Source organism: Triticum aestivum, chromosome 2D (genome assembly GCF_018294505.1).
Source record: "Triticum aestivum cultivar Chinese Spring chromosome 2D, IWGSC CS RefSeq v2.1, whole genome shotgun sequence".
Taxonomy (NCBI): domain Eukaryota; kingdom Viridiplantae; phylum Streptophyta; class Magnoliopsida; order Poales; family Poaceae; genus Triticum; species Triticum aestivum.
The window spans coordinates 612,213,655-612,231,162 of record NC_057799.1 but is presented as its reverse complement, the minus strand read 5'-3'; the positions used below and the strand labels follow the sequence as shown (position 1 = coordinate 612,231,162).

The 17,508-nt window shown below is 46.7% G+C and overlaps 1 protein-coding gene across 8 annotated transcripts; it reads right to left on the bottom strand.

The window, feature by feature from the left end:
• Positions 1 to 3,182: 3,182 nt before the first annotated feature.
• On the bottom strand, positions 3,183 to 8,806 carry LOC123054950 (uncharacterized). 8 transcript variants are annotated; one of them, XR_006426419.1, is made up of 5 exons: positions 8,382 to 8,806; positions 8,217 to 8,295; positions 7,421 to 7,483; positions 6,873 to 6,937; positions 3,183 to 4,272 (listed from the first exon to the last, which is right to left on the bottom strand). XR_006426419.1 is itself a non-coding variant. In XM_044478829.1 (5 exons), the coding sequence occupies exons 2-5, from the start codon at positions 7,902 to 7,904 to the stop codon at positions 4,241 to 4,243; spliced, it is 354 nt and encodes a 117-aa protein (XP_044334764.1). In that variant the 5' UTR covers positions 7,905 to 8,295; positions 8,382 to 8,806; the 3' UTR covers positions 3,183 to 4,240. The 8 variants fall into 8 exon arrangements, 1 of the variants encoding a protein (XP_044334764.1); XR_006426418.1 differs by having other exon boundaries at positions 7,421 to 7,470; XM_044478829.1 differs by having other exon boundaries at positions 7,356 to 7,470; positions 7,763 to 8,295.
• Positions 8,807 to 17,508: the final 8,702 nt, after the last annotated feature.

Here is a 17,508-nt window from a genome sequence, read left to right as displayed (position 1 = left end):
TGGTGCAGTGGCAGGTTCTCCCCATCTTTACCTAATATTAAAGGGAGGAGATTTTCATAGTTCTCCATACGCACTACTGGAATTTTTCTCTTTGCCGAGTGTTAGGCTCTTTGCCGAGTGCATTATATCGGACATTCGGCAATATTATCTTTGCTGAGTACCTAACTCGGCAAAAATGTGAAACACGGCAAACAGGCAATTTGCCTAGTGTTGTGGATAAAACACTCGGTAAAACAATAAAACACGACAAACAGGGCTTTACCGAGTGTCACACTCGGCAAAGGGGGGTCTTCGCTAAACTGCATGGTTTTGGCTATACAGGTTGCATACAACCTCGGATGAAGATGGTCCAAAGATCAAATTTGTTCATTTTGACGAGACGGATAGTTTTCATGTTGAAAACCTTTTCATTTAAGCCATATTAATTACACTTTTTGGCATGCTAAATATCAATATAGTCTCAAATGACCAAGGTGATGGCCAAATTCATTGCATAGTTTATTATAATGTTCCCAAATTAGACACATAGGTGCATATTAACATTACAAACAATGTTGCTAAATAGAGTTTCCTACTTTTTTATACAAAAAATCAATTATCATTTTCTCAGTGTCAAAACTAGGTGTTTTTTGTGAAGCAACTACAAAAATCAGGGTGCAAAATGGCACCACCATAATTATCACAGTAAGTAGACCATATTTTGTGCACAATTCCTAAGTTTCATGGATTTTCTAGTTTCTAGCTACTTTCGCACATTTAAATGACTTTATGTCAATTTCCCGAAAGTAATTCAAAATTGAACTGCAAGTGTGTGATAGCTCAGTCATAAAAATTAGCAAAAAATATTTCTAGATACACAAGTAGTCATTATATGGGAGAACCACTTAGAGTTTTGTGAGATTCAACCCTTTGTGATGAATAGCCATGTTGACCATCTTGACCCGTGTTCGAAAAATGAAAGAAAAAGAATACAAGTTTAAAAAGTGCAATCCTTTCGCATGGAGTCCTTTTATGTGTACCAGTTGCGAGGAAAAATTATCAAACTTTCAATATTATAAATTTGAAAAAAAAATCCTTCACAAAACGGGCTAACGTGTATGAACATTCATGGCTTTCAAGTCAAAGGACAAAGGTGATGGTCATATTCATTGCATAGTTTATTATAATGTCCCCAAATTGGACAGATAGGTGCATCTTGACATTAGAAACAATGTTGCCAAATAGGGTTTTCTACTTTTTTGTAAAAAAAAAATCAATTTTCATTTTCTAAGTGTCCAAAATGGGTGTTTTTTGTGAAGCAAGTACAAAAATCAGGGTGCAAAATGGCACCACTCCAATTATCACATTAAGTAGATCACATTTTATGCACAATTCCCAAGTTCATGGATTTTCTAGTTTTCTAGCTACTTTCGCACATTTAAATGACTTTATGTCAATTTCCTGAAAGTAATTCAAAATTGAACTGCAACTGTGTGATAGCTCAGTCATAAAAATTAGGAATTTTTTTTTTAGATATACAAGTAGTCATTATATGGGAGAACCACTTAGAGTTTTGTGAGATTCAACCCGTTGTGATGAATAGCCATGTCGACCAATTTGACCCTGATTTAGAAAAAATAAAAGAAAAAGAATACAAGTTTAAAAAATGCAATCCTTTCGCATGGAGTCCTTTTATGTGTACTAGTTGCGAGGAAAAATACCAAACTTTCAATATAACTAATTTGAAAAAAAATTCCTTCACAAAACGGGCTATCGTGTATGAACTTTCATGACTTTCAAGTTAAATGACCAAGGTGATGTCCATATCAAGTTAAACGTCCGAATTAAACATACAAGTGCATATTGCCATTAAAAACAATGTTGTCAAATAGAGTTTCCAACTTTTCTGTAAAAGAAAATTATTTTTCATTTTTTAAGTGTCAAAATGGTATTTTTTGTAAAGCAAGGTGCAAAATGGTACCACTCCAACTTTCAAGTAAGTAGACCTTACATTATGCTTAATTCCGACGTTTTATGAATTTTTTAGTTTTTTAGCTACTTCCACAATTTAAATGACTTTATGCATTTTTTTACCAGGTCTTTTCCGAGAGCAACACTCGGTAAAATGTGCCTGTCTCTGATTGGTTGGGAGCTAGTGCCACGGATCGATGACATGGCAAGCAGACAACCACACATCTCGTATCTCATGCTTTCTCTCCATGCATCAGAACCACACACGTCTCTATCACAAACAAACACATACACACATGCATGCCACACACAGCCACACACACACACCTTATCTTCTGTCCCTCTCATCTCTCTCACCGTCTCACACATCCACACTCCCATACACATGCACACAACCATGGAGAATTCAATGCACGCCGGCGGAGGACTCGAGCAGCTGCAGCAGCCTGCCGGCGTAGTGCTTGAGCACCTCCAGCTTCAGGTGCGCACCGTTCGTTCTCCGGCTCACCCGCATGCCATCTCTCAAGCAGCAAAGTAGCAGCACGTACGCCGGCGGGCGGCCACCAAGCTCCCTCATGCACGTAGCAGCGAAGCAGCAGATGCGAGGCAGCTGCAAGCGGCAGCGGCAGCACATGCACGCGGCGGGAAGGCAGCAACTCACCAACCACACGCCGGCAAGCGGCGGCACCAACAACCACGGAGGCCACAAGCCACATGCGTCGTCGACGGCGCCACCAAGAGCGGCAGCCAGGCTCATCTCGCATAGACGCATCTTCTTGCTGAGCAGCAGCACCCGCACGCTCCGGCAAGCCAACAACGGACCGGCCAAGCAACCACACAAGCAGCGGACAGGCTAGCTTGGCAGAGGAGAGCGCAACGAGTGGTGACTCGCGAGCTGTGGGCCACTGTAACTCGCCGGCATGAATCGACGTCGCCGTTGACGGCGGCGTTTTTTTTTTAATTTTGCTGAACATCTTTACCGAGTGTACAACTCGGGGAAGCCATCACCTTTGCCGAGTGCAATTGTATCAATTTTTGCCGTTTCCGTCGTCGTCCGTTAGTTATGTTTCACCGAGTCCCAATATTTGCCGAGTACCACAAAAAATGCTCGGCAAAGGCGTTGCCGAGTGCGCGATGGTTGGTTCTCGGCGAAATTCTATTTGCCGAAAGGTTGTACGCCGAGTGTCCTTTGCCGAGTGCAACACTCGGCAAAGGCTTTGCCGAGTTTTTTGGGGCCTTCGCCGAGTGTTTACGGCACTTGGCAAAGCCGTCGATTCCAGTAGTGACGTCACCCTTTTATATCTGTTGACTTTGTATTAACCATAAAGTTTGACGGTTGAGATTTAAATTTTAAAAGTAGATCCACATAAGAGTTTGTACTAAAAAACCTCATCACCTCCTTTCACTGTACGTAAAGAAAACAGGAAACAAAATATGTACGCACAAAAGGAAAGAAAACCGAGAAGGAAAAAGTGTTGGCACAGGTTTATGTTAAAAAAAAAAGGTGTAGGCTCCTTATACAATATGTACGTGAAAAAATTGCTGCCAAAAAAATATATATACGTGAAGGAACCCAAAATTTTCTCAATCCGGCCTCTTTCTCTCCCGATCGATCTCTCTCTCTCTCTCACCTCCGCTCGGTCGCACATCAGGGAAACAAAAAAGCACCCCCGATCTCTCTCGTGCGCCTCTGCTCGGCAGCAGATTGGGGAAGACAAAAGGCACTCCCGATCTCTCTCGCGCGCCTTTGCTCGGCCACAGATCGGGGAAACCAAGAAGCACCCGCGTCAGCCATCGCCAGAGGCCATGAGCACATGCAGAAGCATGAATAGGCCGTTTGGGGTAGGAGCTGAGCCGTATGATCCAACCAAGGGCACTTCCAAATCACCGCCGTCCTCACTGTCAAGTGCGCCGGACGTGCACGACACCGCAAGGAGGCCATTGGGGATGAGAGCCGAGCCGTGTGATCCGAATACGGGCACTCCCAGATTGCCGCCGTTCTCACCGCCGAGCCCACTGTACGCGTGCAACACCACAAGGACGTCTTCTAGGTAGCCTGCCGCGGCATCGAGTTGGCTGTCGACTTGATCAAGCTTGCGCACCACCACACAATGCTTCTGGGAACTATCCAATGTCACCTCCACAGACTTCGCCGACACACCATCCGCCGTTCGCCCCTGCTCCACACACGTCAAAACTCCATCTACCGGTTCTGCACTCAGGTATTTACTGAAGCGAACCTTGCAATTTTCTGATATATCTTCATGATTGCAGAAGCCAAGCTCGCATCTCATCTGCTTTTCAATCGTGCCCTATCCAGACCTGAAAATTCGTATTTATGTGGTTAATAAATCCTGTCAAGACTCTACTATGTACGAACAGTTTTGCAAAATTAATTTTTGTGAACCGATGGTCTCTTGTACGTGGTTGGATATTGCAGTGGCGGATTTTTCTGATGTACAACTTATGTACTAGAAAAGATTACTCTTGGAATGATTTGTCCCAGTTATTACTTATTAGTGTTTGTGGTCATGTGTTTCCTGTAGATCTAATATCTATTTGCAAATTTGGATCAGTATACTTGCTTCGAAAGTCAGAATTTCCTGTGCCAGACAAGACAAGTAGCTCAAGAAATACTTAATGTTTTTCTTTTTGGCAGAGAAAGAAGTGGTTACTGTTAAACATGTGGTATACTGAGCTACTTACCAGTGGAAATTTGTCTAAAGAGCTCATGTTTTTGTAGACTTTTGTGGCTGAAAACCTTTAACGATTTTGTGTAAAACACTGACTGATAGGTCTGTTGCTTTCCTCCTACACACTGCTTAACCTGCGATTAATTCTGATATTTGATTTGTGGCAGGCAGATAATCGGACTATAGATTATTGATTATGCATGAAACATTGTAAAGCAAAAGAAGCTACATTTACATGCTCGATTTGAAGACTTCCCAGCTGGGTGAAGAAGCTTTCGGACAATCATCCAGATCACTCCAATAGGCCCAAGTTGAGCATATGTTAGATGGTCTGCATGCAAGGCGTAGTATTTCACTTGGTTGAGAATGCAATTACTGTAGGGACCTCTTCTTTCATCTGTCCAGAAAAATTGATCTATGTATGTGTGTGTCTTGTGTGTTATGCGTGCTTGTGCTGCTTGCGCATATGGCCGAACATCAAATCAAGATGCTTAGCAAATGTACTTGCTTCCCTGTACATTTATATTTTTCCGGGAAACTCACCATACAACTGCCTTTTTATTTAGAGAAAAACATAGACCACAAAGTTGCATATTTGCTCTTGTCCATTTTGAACTCGCTACTCTCGGAGGGCCTCAGTTGGACGTCGTGCAGCGGCAGGGCTGTGGTTCACCGACGATGACGGCGGCGGCACTCCGGCCGTCCATCTTCTCCTCCCCTTTCTTCATCTTATATCCCCCGCCTCCGCCCAAATTATATTCCACCATTGCCCCTCACAGCATGCATCTGCCGCCGATTGGCACAGCCACAACACAATTGGGCACCGTCCTCTGCCCCTATCTTGAGTACTTCTCCTAGGTCACCGCCCTCAGGGTGCCTGTCCCTTAGTTACCACCCCATGCGGCGTCCCCACCTAGCAGCTGCTGTCCCCATATGACCATTGCACACTACAACTCGCCTCTGTCAGTTTCTATACCCCGCATCTCCCCCCCCCCCCCCCCCCTCCCAAGCATGAAATTAAAGTGTTACGAAAAAAATCAAGGGATCTAGAGGAATAGAGATTGCTCATTGTAACTGTTGGAAAAATAGATAATTCATAATTTTGTTGTTATTTAGTAAGATCGCTCACGGTAATTCAGTTGCAATAGTCCTAAATAAGATTGACTGTTTTTTCACTGGATAATCTACCCGCATATGCATCAACATTCCTATGAGGAACAAATGCATTGGCATATCATGTGCAGGGGGAGACATGCGGTATTATGGAATTTTTTTTATTTGTTTCTTTCTATGTTGGATAAGGTCTACTCCTATTTTTCATAATTGGTACATGTAATTTCAGCACACATATCACAATGGATGGCAAATATATGTACAATTTGTTGTACAATGCATCGCTATTTCTTCAATCGTTGTAGTTTTCTAACCATGGTAAAACTGCTCAATTGTCTAGCCCAAATGATGTTGAAGCTGAGAAGCAACAACGGGTAGGATGTATGGTCTGAATTTTTGCACCGAGATTCAAATGATATCATAGCTCATATGATGCACAACGTTTCTGAAAATCTAGGAACCTATGATTGAATTTAGTTTAGGACTTAGGAGGACGAGAATAAATATCACATATCACGAACCGGCGTCCCGAAGAACCCTACTCTCAATATGTTCATCGTTCTTGTCATCAGCAGCCCGTCATTTTTCTCCCGTTGCAACGCACGGACATTTGTGCTAGTCTGTCTTTAACGTGTGTGAGGTCGTGGGTTCGATTCTTCTATTGTGTGCGAGGAAGGGAGCTTCATATTTACCACCAGACCACATGCAGCTTCTTGATTTAGAAGAGTTTCTGTCATACTTGACCTCACTGTAGCCGTTCAATTTCAAAAAATTCGAAATTTTTTGCATGGTACGCAGCTTTCTCGTGGGGTAGCGAGAAACGCGGATACCGGGCGATATCCGAATTTTCCGCCCGGTACCCAAAACCTTGGCCATGTCCCACCTGTGCTGCCCACTAGCTACACCAGTGCTACGGCTTGAATGTAATACTGATCTTTCAACCATAGAGATGTTGATAGATGGATATAACAGGAAGAAAATACCATGTTTAAAGGAAATGCTCATCACAAAAGTTACTTTCTTGTTTCAAGACTTCCAGAAAAAAAAGGTTTAGCGCTAACAAAATCGGCATGGTATAATAAACAGATTTCTGCGACAAGGATACAAATTAGCTACCTGCTTCAATGAATCTCTCGGCCAAAATAGCATTTTGGCAGGTAAATTCGCCAAAAAGTGGTAACCTGCATTCAAAAAGATTCCCTTGGTTGGCATAAGTATAAACTTACTGGGCAAAAATGAATATCAACTAAAATATTAGTGAAAAATATGGAAAGATAGGTGACATAAACATCTACAACACCACCATCTTGCCAAAAATATATTTTTGGATTGAATAAAAAAAAACTACAGAGTGCAATAGACATAATTACACCCATAAACACCCAAAATAAGAAATAATAAATGAAAGAGTTCTGTTAAAAAACAAAAAAGATATGACAGCACTAGAGCATAGTGTGTTCTAGTCAAACTTAGTTGCGGATTTCAGATGATTATATGTTTGGATTCATACTAGTTTTGAAACCTACCAAAGCATGCTAGTTGAATTTACAACGTAGAAGAACTAAAATTAAGGAATAAAGAGAAGCATAAATAGCTGACCTGAGCTGCTTTAAGACTCCAGGCACTGGAGAAGAAACAGTAAGTGGGCGGTTAAGAATTGCTACCTTAAGAAGTTTGCTCGAGTTCTTCAATGCCCATGTCAAACCATAAGAACCTGCAACAAATCCCTATATATAAGGAAATGAATGAGGTGATTCAGACAGTCCATATGAGAACTTTCATGGCAAGGATTTTCAAAAAAACTTCCAAGTATCTACCTGGACAACTAAGAAGAATGGTTCAGTGATATTTAGAGTACAAGAAGTTCATCAAATGCCTTGTGGAAGTCCTCTTTTACAAATGGTACAACATACATATGCATTTTTTTGCGAGTGATACATGTATCTTTGATTAACTCCAGTTCTGTAGACACATTTGTACTGGGAATTTCATAGACATTTCCTGACCTTTGAATCGAACCCATATCCAGTCTGTCATCTCACGTGGATCAGGAGAACCTACAATTGTATTGCGAACTGTATGATAACTAACAAGCCAAGGATTGTGTTTACAGAACATGGAGCAAGTATTCTGATGATTCTTAAACATTGAAGGGCGTGACACAGCTGACAAAGATTACAGACTAAAACATCAGTTTTATACCAGCATCGAAAGCATGCAGCAACAAGTTTGTTTTCGCGTTTCATTGCCGAAAGTGAGGGTTACATCATACATAAATTGCATTAGAAAAAAAAAGATCAACAGTTTCAAGTTTAAGCTCCACAAAGGTCCGTCACAATCGATCGCATGGTGCAGCACTACCCCCTCCGGATACAAATGTTACCCTAGGAAAGTCTCCACGTCACAAGGATGAGCAAGCAAATTATCTGTTTCCTACTGTCAAAACAAAAAGCAAATTACCTGTTTCCCTCACGAACCATCCCAGCTCTCCTCATCTCACGCTATTGCTGCCATACTCCCTCTCTTTGTCCTCTGTCGTCTACACGCAACAAGGCACGTCAGTCATCAGCCACCAAAACGCACAGCAAGAAGGATCAGACAAGAGGAAGTGGAGGTCGGCATTACGTAGAGCATCTGGCCGACATTGCCGTCCTGAGCGGGCGACTCCACGGCACCTGGATGGCGCTGCGGCTCCACGACTCCACGAACCCGAACAGGTTGAACGCCGGCTCTCCCTCCTTCTCCTCAGCCTCCGCCTTCTCATCCTTGCTGCTGCAATCGCGCGTGCCTCTCGGTCGCATCCCGCTCCTCCGTGGGCCGCACGAGGAGGAGAAGGCGACCCTACTGCATCTCGGAGTAGAGGGGACGGAACTGGAAGGCAGGAGGGAGAGTGGAGAGGAGGAGATGGAGGTGGAGCAGGGGCAACCGGACATGGCGGCGGCGGCTGCTCCCTGGATCCGTGGGGCTACCAGCGGCGCCGCTCCCCGCGAGCCACGGGAGCGAAGATTCACGGTTCGGCTCAGTTTTTTTCTTTTAGAACTCTTGCCCCATTTTTTTATTAATGAAAATGTTCATGGGTTTTTACGCATGTCATTCCGATAGAAGGAGAAGAAATTACACCGGCAGGCACTAGCGAGGATGCTTTGGAGTAGAGAGGGGCAAGGGCTGCTCAGCCCCGAGATAGGAGGAGTTTATGTTACAGGTAAGATGTTACTAAGCCCTCGAGTACCCGCTTTCGCCCAAGTACGAGCTTCCTCCTGTATGCAGTTAACCAGGTGGGTATGAGAAGGTGTGACGCCATAAAAAACGCAAGCGTTCCAGTGTCTCCAAATAGACCATGAAACGAGAGCTGTGAGTGTTCCGATGCCCTTGCGGTGGCTCGGGGGAGGGGGGGGGGGGGGGGGGGGGGGGTTATCCTTTTTTTGCGGGGTAAAGAGAGATTTCTATTAACTCAATGTGGCAAGTCAGCCACTGCCAGTTTTACAATATCGCTCATACCCGAGCCCAACCAAACAGCAGTACGAGGCGTACTTCTACCATATACAGCAAGAGCATGGCTCACTTTATTCTGCGAGCGTCTAATAGCAGTAATCAAAATCTCCCTAGGGTCATCCACAATCATCCTCTGGATGTCTGTGACGAGTGCACGCGATCCTGAGCGGTCCATAGACTGAGCGTTTAGCATCATGACCGCTTCAGTGTTGTCCATCTCAACCACAATGGGGCGGTCTGTGCGGTGTAGGGCAATCCCGAGTCCTTCCCTACACGCCGCAAGTTCAGCATCTAGGCTGTTATCACATGTGCGTATCTCTCTACAGGCGGTAAATATGATTTCGCCCGCTTCCGAGCGCAGCACCATGCCGCCTCCGGCTTCTCCTGTAGCCGGCACATAGCTACCATCAACATTCAGCTTGGTCCATCCAGCACGTGGTGCCTCCCAACGCAGCTCTTCCTTCTGCTTCACTGTGCGAGAGCTAGTACCAACTACCACCTGGACGACCATCTTACCCTTCGCCATATCTCCTTGAGGACATTGATGGATACATAAGAGAGAGAGTTGATATACCCATGGAGGAATCTGCGGGACGCTTCGGTCGGTGGAGGGATCTTCCCGTGGGTTATTTCATTTCGCACGTACCACACACGCCACATGGTCATAAGCACAACCATGCGTGTGGTATCCGGAAGTGGCTCCAGCAGCGAGAACAACCATTCCGGACCTGTATTGATGATGCTCTCCGCTGCTGGAATGGGCCAGTCCAGCGCCATAGCCCTCCACAACTCCACTGCGAGGGGGCATATGCACATTGCGTGGAATCCATCCTCCCGTTCCATTTCACAAAGAGGACATGCATCAGTAAGCTCAAGGTGTCGAGAGAATTTATTTGCCCAAGTAGCAAGCGAGTTGGACACCAGTCTCCATGCAAAGACGCGTACCTTTGAGGGAGTAGGGCACCCCCATATGGTCTTCCAGCTGGCGCGACAACCATCCGGTGCCCTGCTCGATGCCGTTGCCCTTGGACGCTCGCGCTCATCCATGGCTAGGCGGTAGGCGGAGCATACCGTGAAGATACCGTTATTCTCCGGTGCCCATGCAATAACGTCATCAGGGATGTGAGGCGACGTATGAATGTTGGTGATGGTCGCGACGTCCGCCGGGAGGAAGTACTGCTGCAATATCTCCGTGCGCCACGCGCCGGAGGCATCTAGGAGCTCAGAAACCCGCCGCAGTCGGCAGGTTCCCTATTGTGTGATCGACTTGCCTGTCGGTGCTGTAGGGAGCCACCGGTCACGCCAGATCCGTATGTTGCTGCCGTCGCCGACGCGCCACACAAGCCCCTTTTTGAGGCGCTCCAAGCCATACTGAATGGCCTGCCACGTAGGGGATGCATTCCCCATGAAGACTGTATCCTCAAGCCGACCCTCCGGATAATATCAATGAAAAAAATAGCATGCTAAAACAAAATAGCGCCGACCTCAAAATATGCTATTAGCGTGCTATATCGCGCTATAGCGTGCTATTAGCGAGACATTGTACACTGATATATTTAGCGAGACAATTCTCAATACGCTATAGCGTGCTATTAGCGAGGTTGTAGCGTGCTATTTTTTTCAGTGGATAATATCGAGCTTTGAGAACTTGCGCACATAAACTGTGAGGATTAATCATTAGCCTCCACGCCTGCCTCGCCAGAAGGGCTTGGTTAAAAAGACGAAAGTCTTTGAACCCCAAGCCGCCCTTCATTTTATGCGCCAGAATATTCGGCCACACCGTCCAATGCATTTTCCTTTTGCCTTGAGAAGAACCCCATCAAAAATTACGCACCATCCTATTGAGGTCGTCGCACACTGACATCGATAGTTTGAAGACCCCCATGATATATGTTGAGATCGCCTGTGCAACAGCCTTGATCATCGTTTCCTTCCCCGCACTCGACAGTGTGTCACCCCATGCAATAATCCGCTTCAAAAGCCTTGACTGTAAATTCTGAATTTTTCCCCTTGACATACGGCCGTCAGGTGTAAGCAGGCCAAGATATTTCTCCTCAAAAGTGACAAGATTGACGTGCAGCACCGAGCGGACCTTCTCCTGATTGTGTTTTGTGCATGACCTCCCAAACAATACGCTACACTTGGATGGATTAATGCATTGGCCCGTTGCCTTCGCATATGTATTGAGTACCTCGTAAATCCTTGTAGCTTGTGCCTCTTCTGCTTTGAAAAATAAGAGAGTGTCATCCGCGAATAGCAGATGGGAGACCCCCAGTGCACGCCGGCATACTTTGAGGGTAGTGAAATCGCCCCTATTTTCACCTTCCTTCAACAGAGCCGAGAGCCTGTCAGCCACAAAAAGGAACAAAAACGGGGATAGAGGATCACCTTGCCGAAGCCCACGCGTCGGTGCAAACGAATTCAAGAGGATCCCATTAAATTTCATTGTGTATCTCACCGAGGTGACGCAAGTCATAATCCAGTCCACCCACTGGCGAGCAAAACCCAAGTTTTGCATCGTTCGCTTCAAGAAGGTCCAATCTACCCTGTCATAAGCTTTGGACAAGTCCAACTTGTAGGCACAGAAACTCTTTTCCGGGTCTCTTTCCTGCTGAATGTAATGTATGCACTCAACGGCAACTAACGCATTATCTGTAATCATCCGTTCCGGGACAAAAGCACTTTGAGCGGGTGAAATAATATCATCCAATAAAGGCCTCAAGCGATTAACCAAACATTTAGCAACTACCTTGTAGATGACGTTGCACAAACTGATAGGTCTGAACTCAGTGAGCTTCTCTGGGTTGTCCACCTTGGGAATGAGAACGATGGTTGTGTCATTCACCCCATCCGGCATTACTCCTGTGTGAAAAAATTCTTTCACGCCACGGACGACTTGCTCTTTCATGACTGACCAATTCCTCTGAAAAAAATGAGTTGGAAAACCATCTGGCCCAGGCGCTTTCAGGGGCCCAATCTAAAACAATGCATCGGCGATTTCCTTGTCCGTGTATTCTGCACACAGCTGGACATTCATATCATTAGTAACACGTGAGTTAATCAGATCAATGACCGGATCAGCACATAATGAGGTGTCTGCAGTAAACAGAGAAGTGAAATAAGAGGTCGCCATCGCTGCCATGGAGTCATGATCCTTGTGAGTCACGCCATCATCATCCATCAGAACCTTAATACGATTTTTTCGTGCCCTCCAGACTGCCTTCCGATGGAAAAACTTCGTGTTACGGTCACCTTCTCGCAGCCAGTCAATGAAGGATCTCTGCATCCACAACATTTCCTCATGATACAGGAGCTCATTGAGCCGATCATTTGCCTCCCTTATCTCTTTACGATCTGCATTCATAGACATGTGCTCCTCAAGACGAGAACGAGATTTATTTATTTCTTTGATCACGTTACCGAATTTTTTGCGGCTCCAATCCTGAAGCCTCTTCATCATGCTCTTGAGGCCGTCCGCAACCTCACCCAAATGAAGTAGAGATCCCAGCTCCGTCCAGGTGTCCATGATGACCACCGGAAGAGACGGATCCCTCTCCCACATCACTTCGTACTGGCGACAGCGCCTGCCCATCGCCGGTGGGGGTTCTTCCTGGACACACTTGAGGAGAATAGCAAGGTGGTCCGAGCTTGGGGCCACTAGGTGCTCCACCTTGGCCCACGCATTGTTGGCCACTGCTCGGTCCAGTCGGACCTTGACATTGGCCCTCCCGCTACGCCAGTTATCGTATGTGTATGGGAGTCCTGCAAAACCAAGATCACCGAGACCACACACTTCCAAAACATCACGAAAATCAATCATCTGACCTGCCGAATGAGGTGTTTCAGAGAAGTGTTCAAAACTCCACATAGCCTCGTTGAAGTCACCGATCACCATCCATGGCATGTCCGCTTGCTGATGAAGATCACGGAGGAGGGACCACATAAGATGACGGTCCTCCGTCCGGGGCTCGCCGTAGACGCAGGTAAGCCTCCAAGGTGGTTCACCCTCAGCAGCAGTCACATACGCATCAATATAACGACTATTCATAGCTTTCGCATCCAGACTCAAAGACTCATGCCAATACAAAGCAAGACCACCACTTAGACCAACACTATCTATGGCATCAAAACCACTTAAACCTAACCGAGCACGATATCTTTTCATTTTATTTCTAGACTGTCTAGTCTCACAAAGAAAAACGATACTAGGGGAATGAGTCTGAACCAGACTCACAAGATCTCGAACTGTCCGAGGGTTGCCCCCACCTCGGCAGTTCCAGCTTAGTATACTCATTGCTCCTGACGGGGCTTCGCTGGCCCCGTCAGGTCGCCGGCGGCCCATGGTCGGCTGCCTCCGTAATGTTGTTCCTCTCCTCTTTCTCCTAGTCCTGGATCAAGCCCTCCATCCCGGCGTGCTGTATCTCCTGGTTTCCCTCCATTCTGCCTGCAACCGCGGGTTCATTGCGGTAGGGGCCTCGGTTCTCCCATCAGAAGGCTTCGGGTGAGCGGCTACCACAGAGGGCGCCCCATATGCACCCCCACCGACCTCTGGGGTCCCTTCGGTCTCTGGCATAGTCATGCCCGCAGGGGTCGAAGCCAACGACATCACAGGAGGAGCGAACTTTCTCGGCGGCGCCGTTGCAAGAGAAGAGCGATCTGGCGGTTTGCTAGGTTTCCAGACGACCCCCGTTTCGGCTTCAGGGCGTTTAATATAGGCAGGATCCTCCGATTTCTTGCAGGAGATGTCAAGGAGTCCTAGGCCTCCCTGGTTGCGTGGACTAGCCGGACTCCTCACGAATCCAGGCTGCGGGTAGAGGACAGCGGGATCAGCACGGCCAAGGGTGCCATGCGATCTGGTGGCGGACGGGGCCGCCGCAATTCCAACGTCCTGCCTAGGCAGGGACACGGAGAGCAGGCCACCCGTAGCCGGCGTGGCGTCCGGCGGCGGTGGCGGCGTGGCTATCGCCTGGCGATCGCCAGGAACGGGGAGCCCTAATGACATCTCACTAGTAGAAAACAGGGCATAGGTCACATGGCAGTTTTCACATTAGCCCCAGTTCAGTCACGAACCGGGACCCATGGGGGCATTCGTCCCGGTTCGTGAGCCCAGGGGGCCGGCCGGGGCCTCGTGGGCATTGGTCCCGGTTCGTATGGAACCATTTGTCCCGGTTCGAGCCACGAACCGGGACTAATGGTCCTCGCTCTTGGCCCACAACCATTTGTCCCGGTTCTTGGCATGAACCGGGACAGAAGGCCCGGATTTAGTACCGGTTCATGCCACGAACCGGGACCAATGAGGTGCCTATATATACCCCTCGCCCGCGAGCAGAGCACTCCAGTGCTCTGTTTTTCTCTGGCCGGCGAGGGGAGGGCTTTGTGGTGCTCTAGCTCACCTCCTATGCACATGAGGTGTTCGATGAAATGCCCGAGCCACACTAGTTAAGCTTTGTCCTCTCGAAGCTCGACCTCAAAGCTCCATTTTCCTCGAGATTTGTCTAGGTTTAGCGGCCCGTCACGTCCCATTCCCGTCTTCACCGCCGTCGACCGCCCGCGCCGATCTCGTCGCCGGCAACACCGTGGTGAGCCTCTTGTTCTTATCTTCTTTTTGAAAGAAAAAAATTCTTACTTTAGATAGATACTTGTCTAATTTTCTTACTATTTTATTCCTTCTTATTACATAGTGCGATGGTTTTGGTATCCGCCCCCGTCGGCCCTCGTCCTGTCTATGATTCGGATGTGGTATATATTATCTTTTTATAACTATTTGATTCATTTATTGTTTATGACAAATATACCGACCAGCGTGACATAGATTTTATTTATCTAGGAGGTGGTTGAACCGGAAATTCTAACCGACCCTATTGTCGAGAGGTTAAATTTAGTTGAAGAAGAAAACAATTACTTGAAGGAAAAAATAAAAAAAATTGAGGAGGAGAAGATGATATTGGAGTTGCATGTTGCGGATGTCGTCGATGATCACAAGATCAAGATGGATGCAATGCGCTTGAAGATTAGAAAGATTAGAAAATATGCCATTCATACCGAGGCTTGGTATCATTATGCCGTTGGATCAATTGTTACCTTGGTTGCGATTATGATCGCATTTGTTTTCGCATTGAAATGTTTTACATAGTTTCAATGTATGGTTTAATTAATTAGATGCTCTGGAGAGCTATATATATGTTGTTAGATGAGAACTATGTATGTACTTTGGTTCTAATGTGATGATGAACTTCTATTAATTTGGTCACTTAATTATCTATTCATGATGTTCTGTAATGGTTTTTGACACACTTAATTATATATAATGCACGCAGATGAACCGGCAATGGATGTACGGTGACAGACACACCTCCGAGTACATTAAGGGCGTGCATGATTTTCTCGAAGTGGCTGAGGCAAACAAGCAGAATGGTTTTATGTGTTGTCCATGCCCTACATGTGGGAATACGAAGTCTTACTCTGACCGGAAAATCCTTCATGCCCACCTGCTTTACAAGGGTTTCATGCCACACTATAATGTTTGGACGAGGCACGGAGAAATGGGGGTTATGATGGAAGACGGCGAAGAAGAAGAGGACGATGACAACTATGTGCCCCCTGAATACGGTGATGCTGCAACGGGGGAAGCTGCTGAAGATCAAGAGGAACCAGACGATGTGCCCAATGATGCTGCAAGGGGGGAAGCTGCTGAAGATGAAGAGGAACCAGTGCCCGATGATGATGATCTCCGCCGGGTCATTGTCGATGCAAGGACGCAATGCGAAAGTCAAAAGGAGAAGCTGAAGTTCGATCGCATGTTAGAGGATCACAAAAAAGGGTTGTACCCCAATTGCGAAGATGGCAACACAAAGCTCGGTACCGTACTGGAATTGCTGCAGTGGAAGGCAGAGAATGCTGTGCCTGACAAAGGATTTGAGAAGCTATTGAAAATATTGAAGAAGAAGCTTCCAAAGGATAACGAATTGCCCGACAGTACATACGCAGCAAAGAAGGTCGTATGCCCTCTAGGATTGGAGGTGCAGAAGATACATGCATGCCCTAATGACTGCATCCTCTACCGCGGTGCGTACAAGGATCTGAACGCATGCCCGGTATGCGGTGCATTGCGGTATAAGATCAGACGAGATGACCCTGGTGATGTTGACGGCGAGCCCCCCAGGAAGAGGGTTCCTGCGAAGGTGATGTGGTATGCTCCTATAATACCACGGTTGAAACGTCTGTTCAGAAACGAAGAGCATGCCAAGTTGATGCGATGGCACAGTGAGGACCGTAAGAAAGACGGGAAGTTGAGAGCACCCGCTGACGGGTCGCAGTGGAGAAAAATCGAGAGAAAGTACTGGGCTGAGTTTGCAGCTGACCCAAGGAACGTATGGTTTGGTTTAAGCGCGGATGGCATTAATCCTTTCGGGGAGCAGAGCAGCAATCACAGCACCTGGCCCGTGACTCTATGTATGTATAACCTTCCTCCTTGGATGTGCATGAAGCGGAAGTTCATTATGATGCCAGTTCTCATCCAAGGCCCTAAGCAACCCGGCAACGACATTGATGTGTACCTAAGGCCATTAGTTGAAGAACTTTTACAGCTGTGGAATGGAAACGGTGTACGTACGTGGGATGAGCACAAACAGGAGGAATTTAACCTGCACGCGTTGCTGTTTGTAACCATCAACGATTGGCCCGCTCTCAGTAACCTTTCAGGACAGACAAACAAGGGATACCACGCATGCACGCACTGTTTAGATGACACTGAAAGTATATACCTGGACAAAAGCAGGAAGAATGTGTACCTGGGCCATCGTCGATTTCTTCCGACCAACCATCAATGTCGAAAGAAAGGCAAGCATTTCAAAGGCGAGGCAGATCACCGGAAGAAGCCCGCCATGCGTACCGGTGATCACGTACTTGCTATGGTCAATGATTTACACGTAATCTTTGGAAAGGGTCCCGGCGGACTAGCTGTTCCGAATGACGTTGAGGGACACGCACCCATGTGGAAGAAGAAATCTATATTTTGGGACCTACCCTACTGGAAAGAGCTAGAGGTCCGCTCTTCAATCGACGTGATGCACGTGACGAAGAACCTTTGCGTGAACCTGCTAGGCTTCTTGGGCGTGTATGGGAAGACAAAAGATACACCTGAGGCACGGGAGGACCTGCAACGTTTGCACGAAAAAGACGGCATGCCTCCGAAGCAGTATGAAGGTCCTGCCAGCTACGCTCTTACGAAAGAAGAGAAAGAAATCTTCTTTGAATGCCT

Excerpts from the sequence above, each read along its gene's own strand:
- LOC123054950 (XM_044478829.1), bottom strand. The coding sequence starts at position 7,904 with ATGTTTAAGAATCATCAGAATACTTGCTCCATGTTCTGTAAACACAAT. Across the intron at positions 6,938-7,355 it reads GGAGTCTTAAAGCAGCTCAG|GTTACCACTTTTTGGCGAAT; the intron begins GTCAGCTATTTA and ends TTTTGAATGCAG. Across the intron at positions 4,273-6,872 it reads CGAGAGATTCATTGAAGCAG|GTCTGGATAGGGCACGATTG; the intron begins GTAGCTAATTTG and ends ACGAATTTTCAG.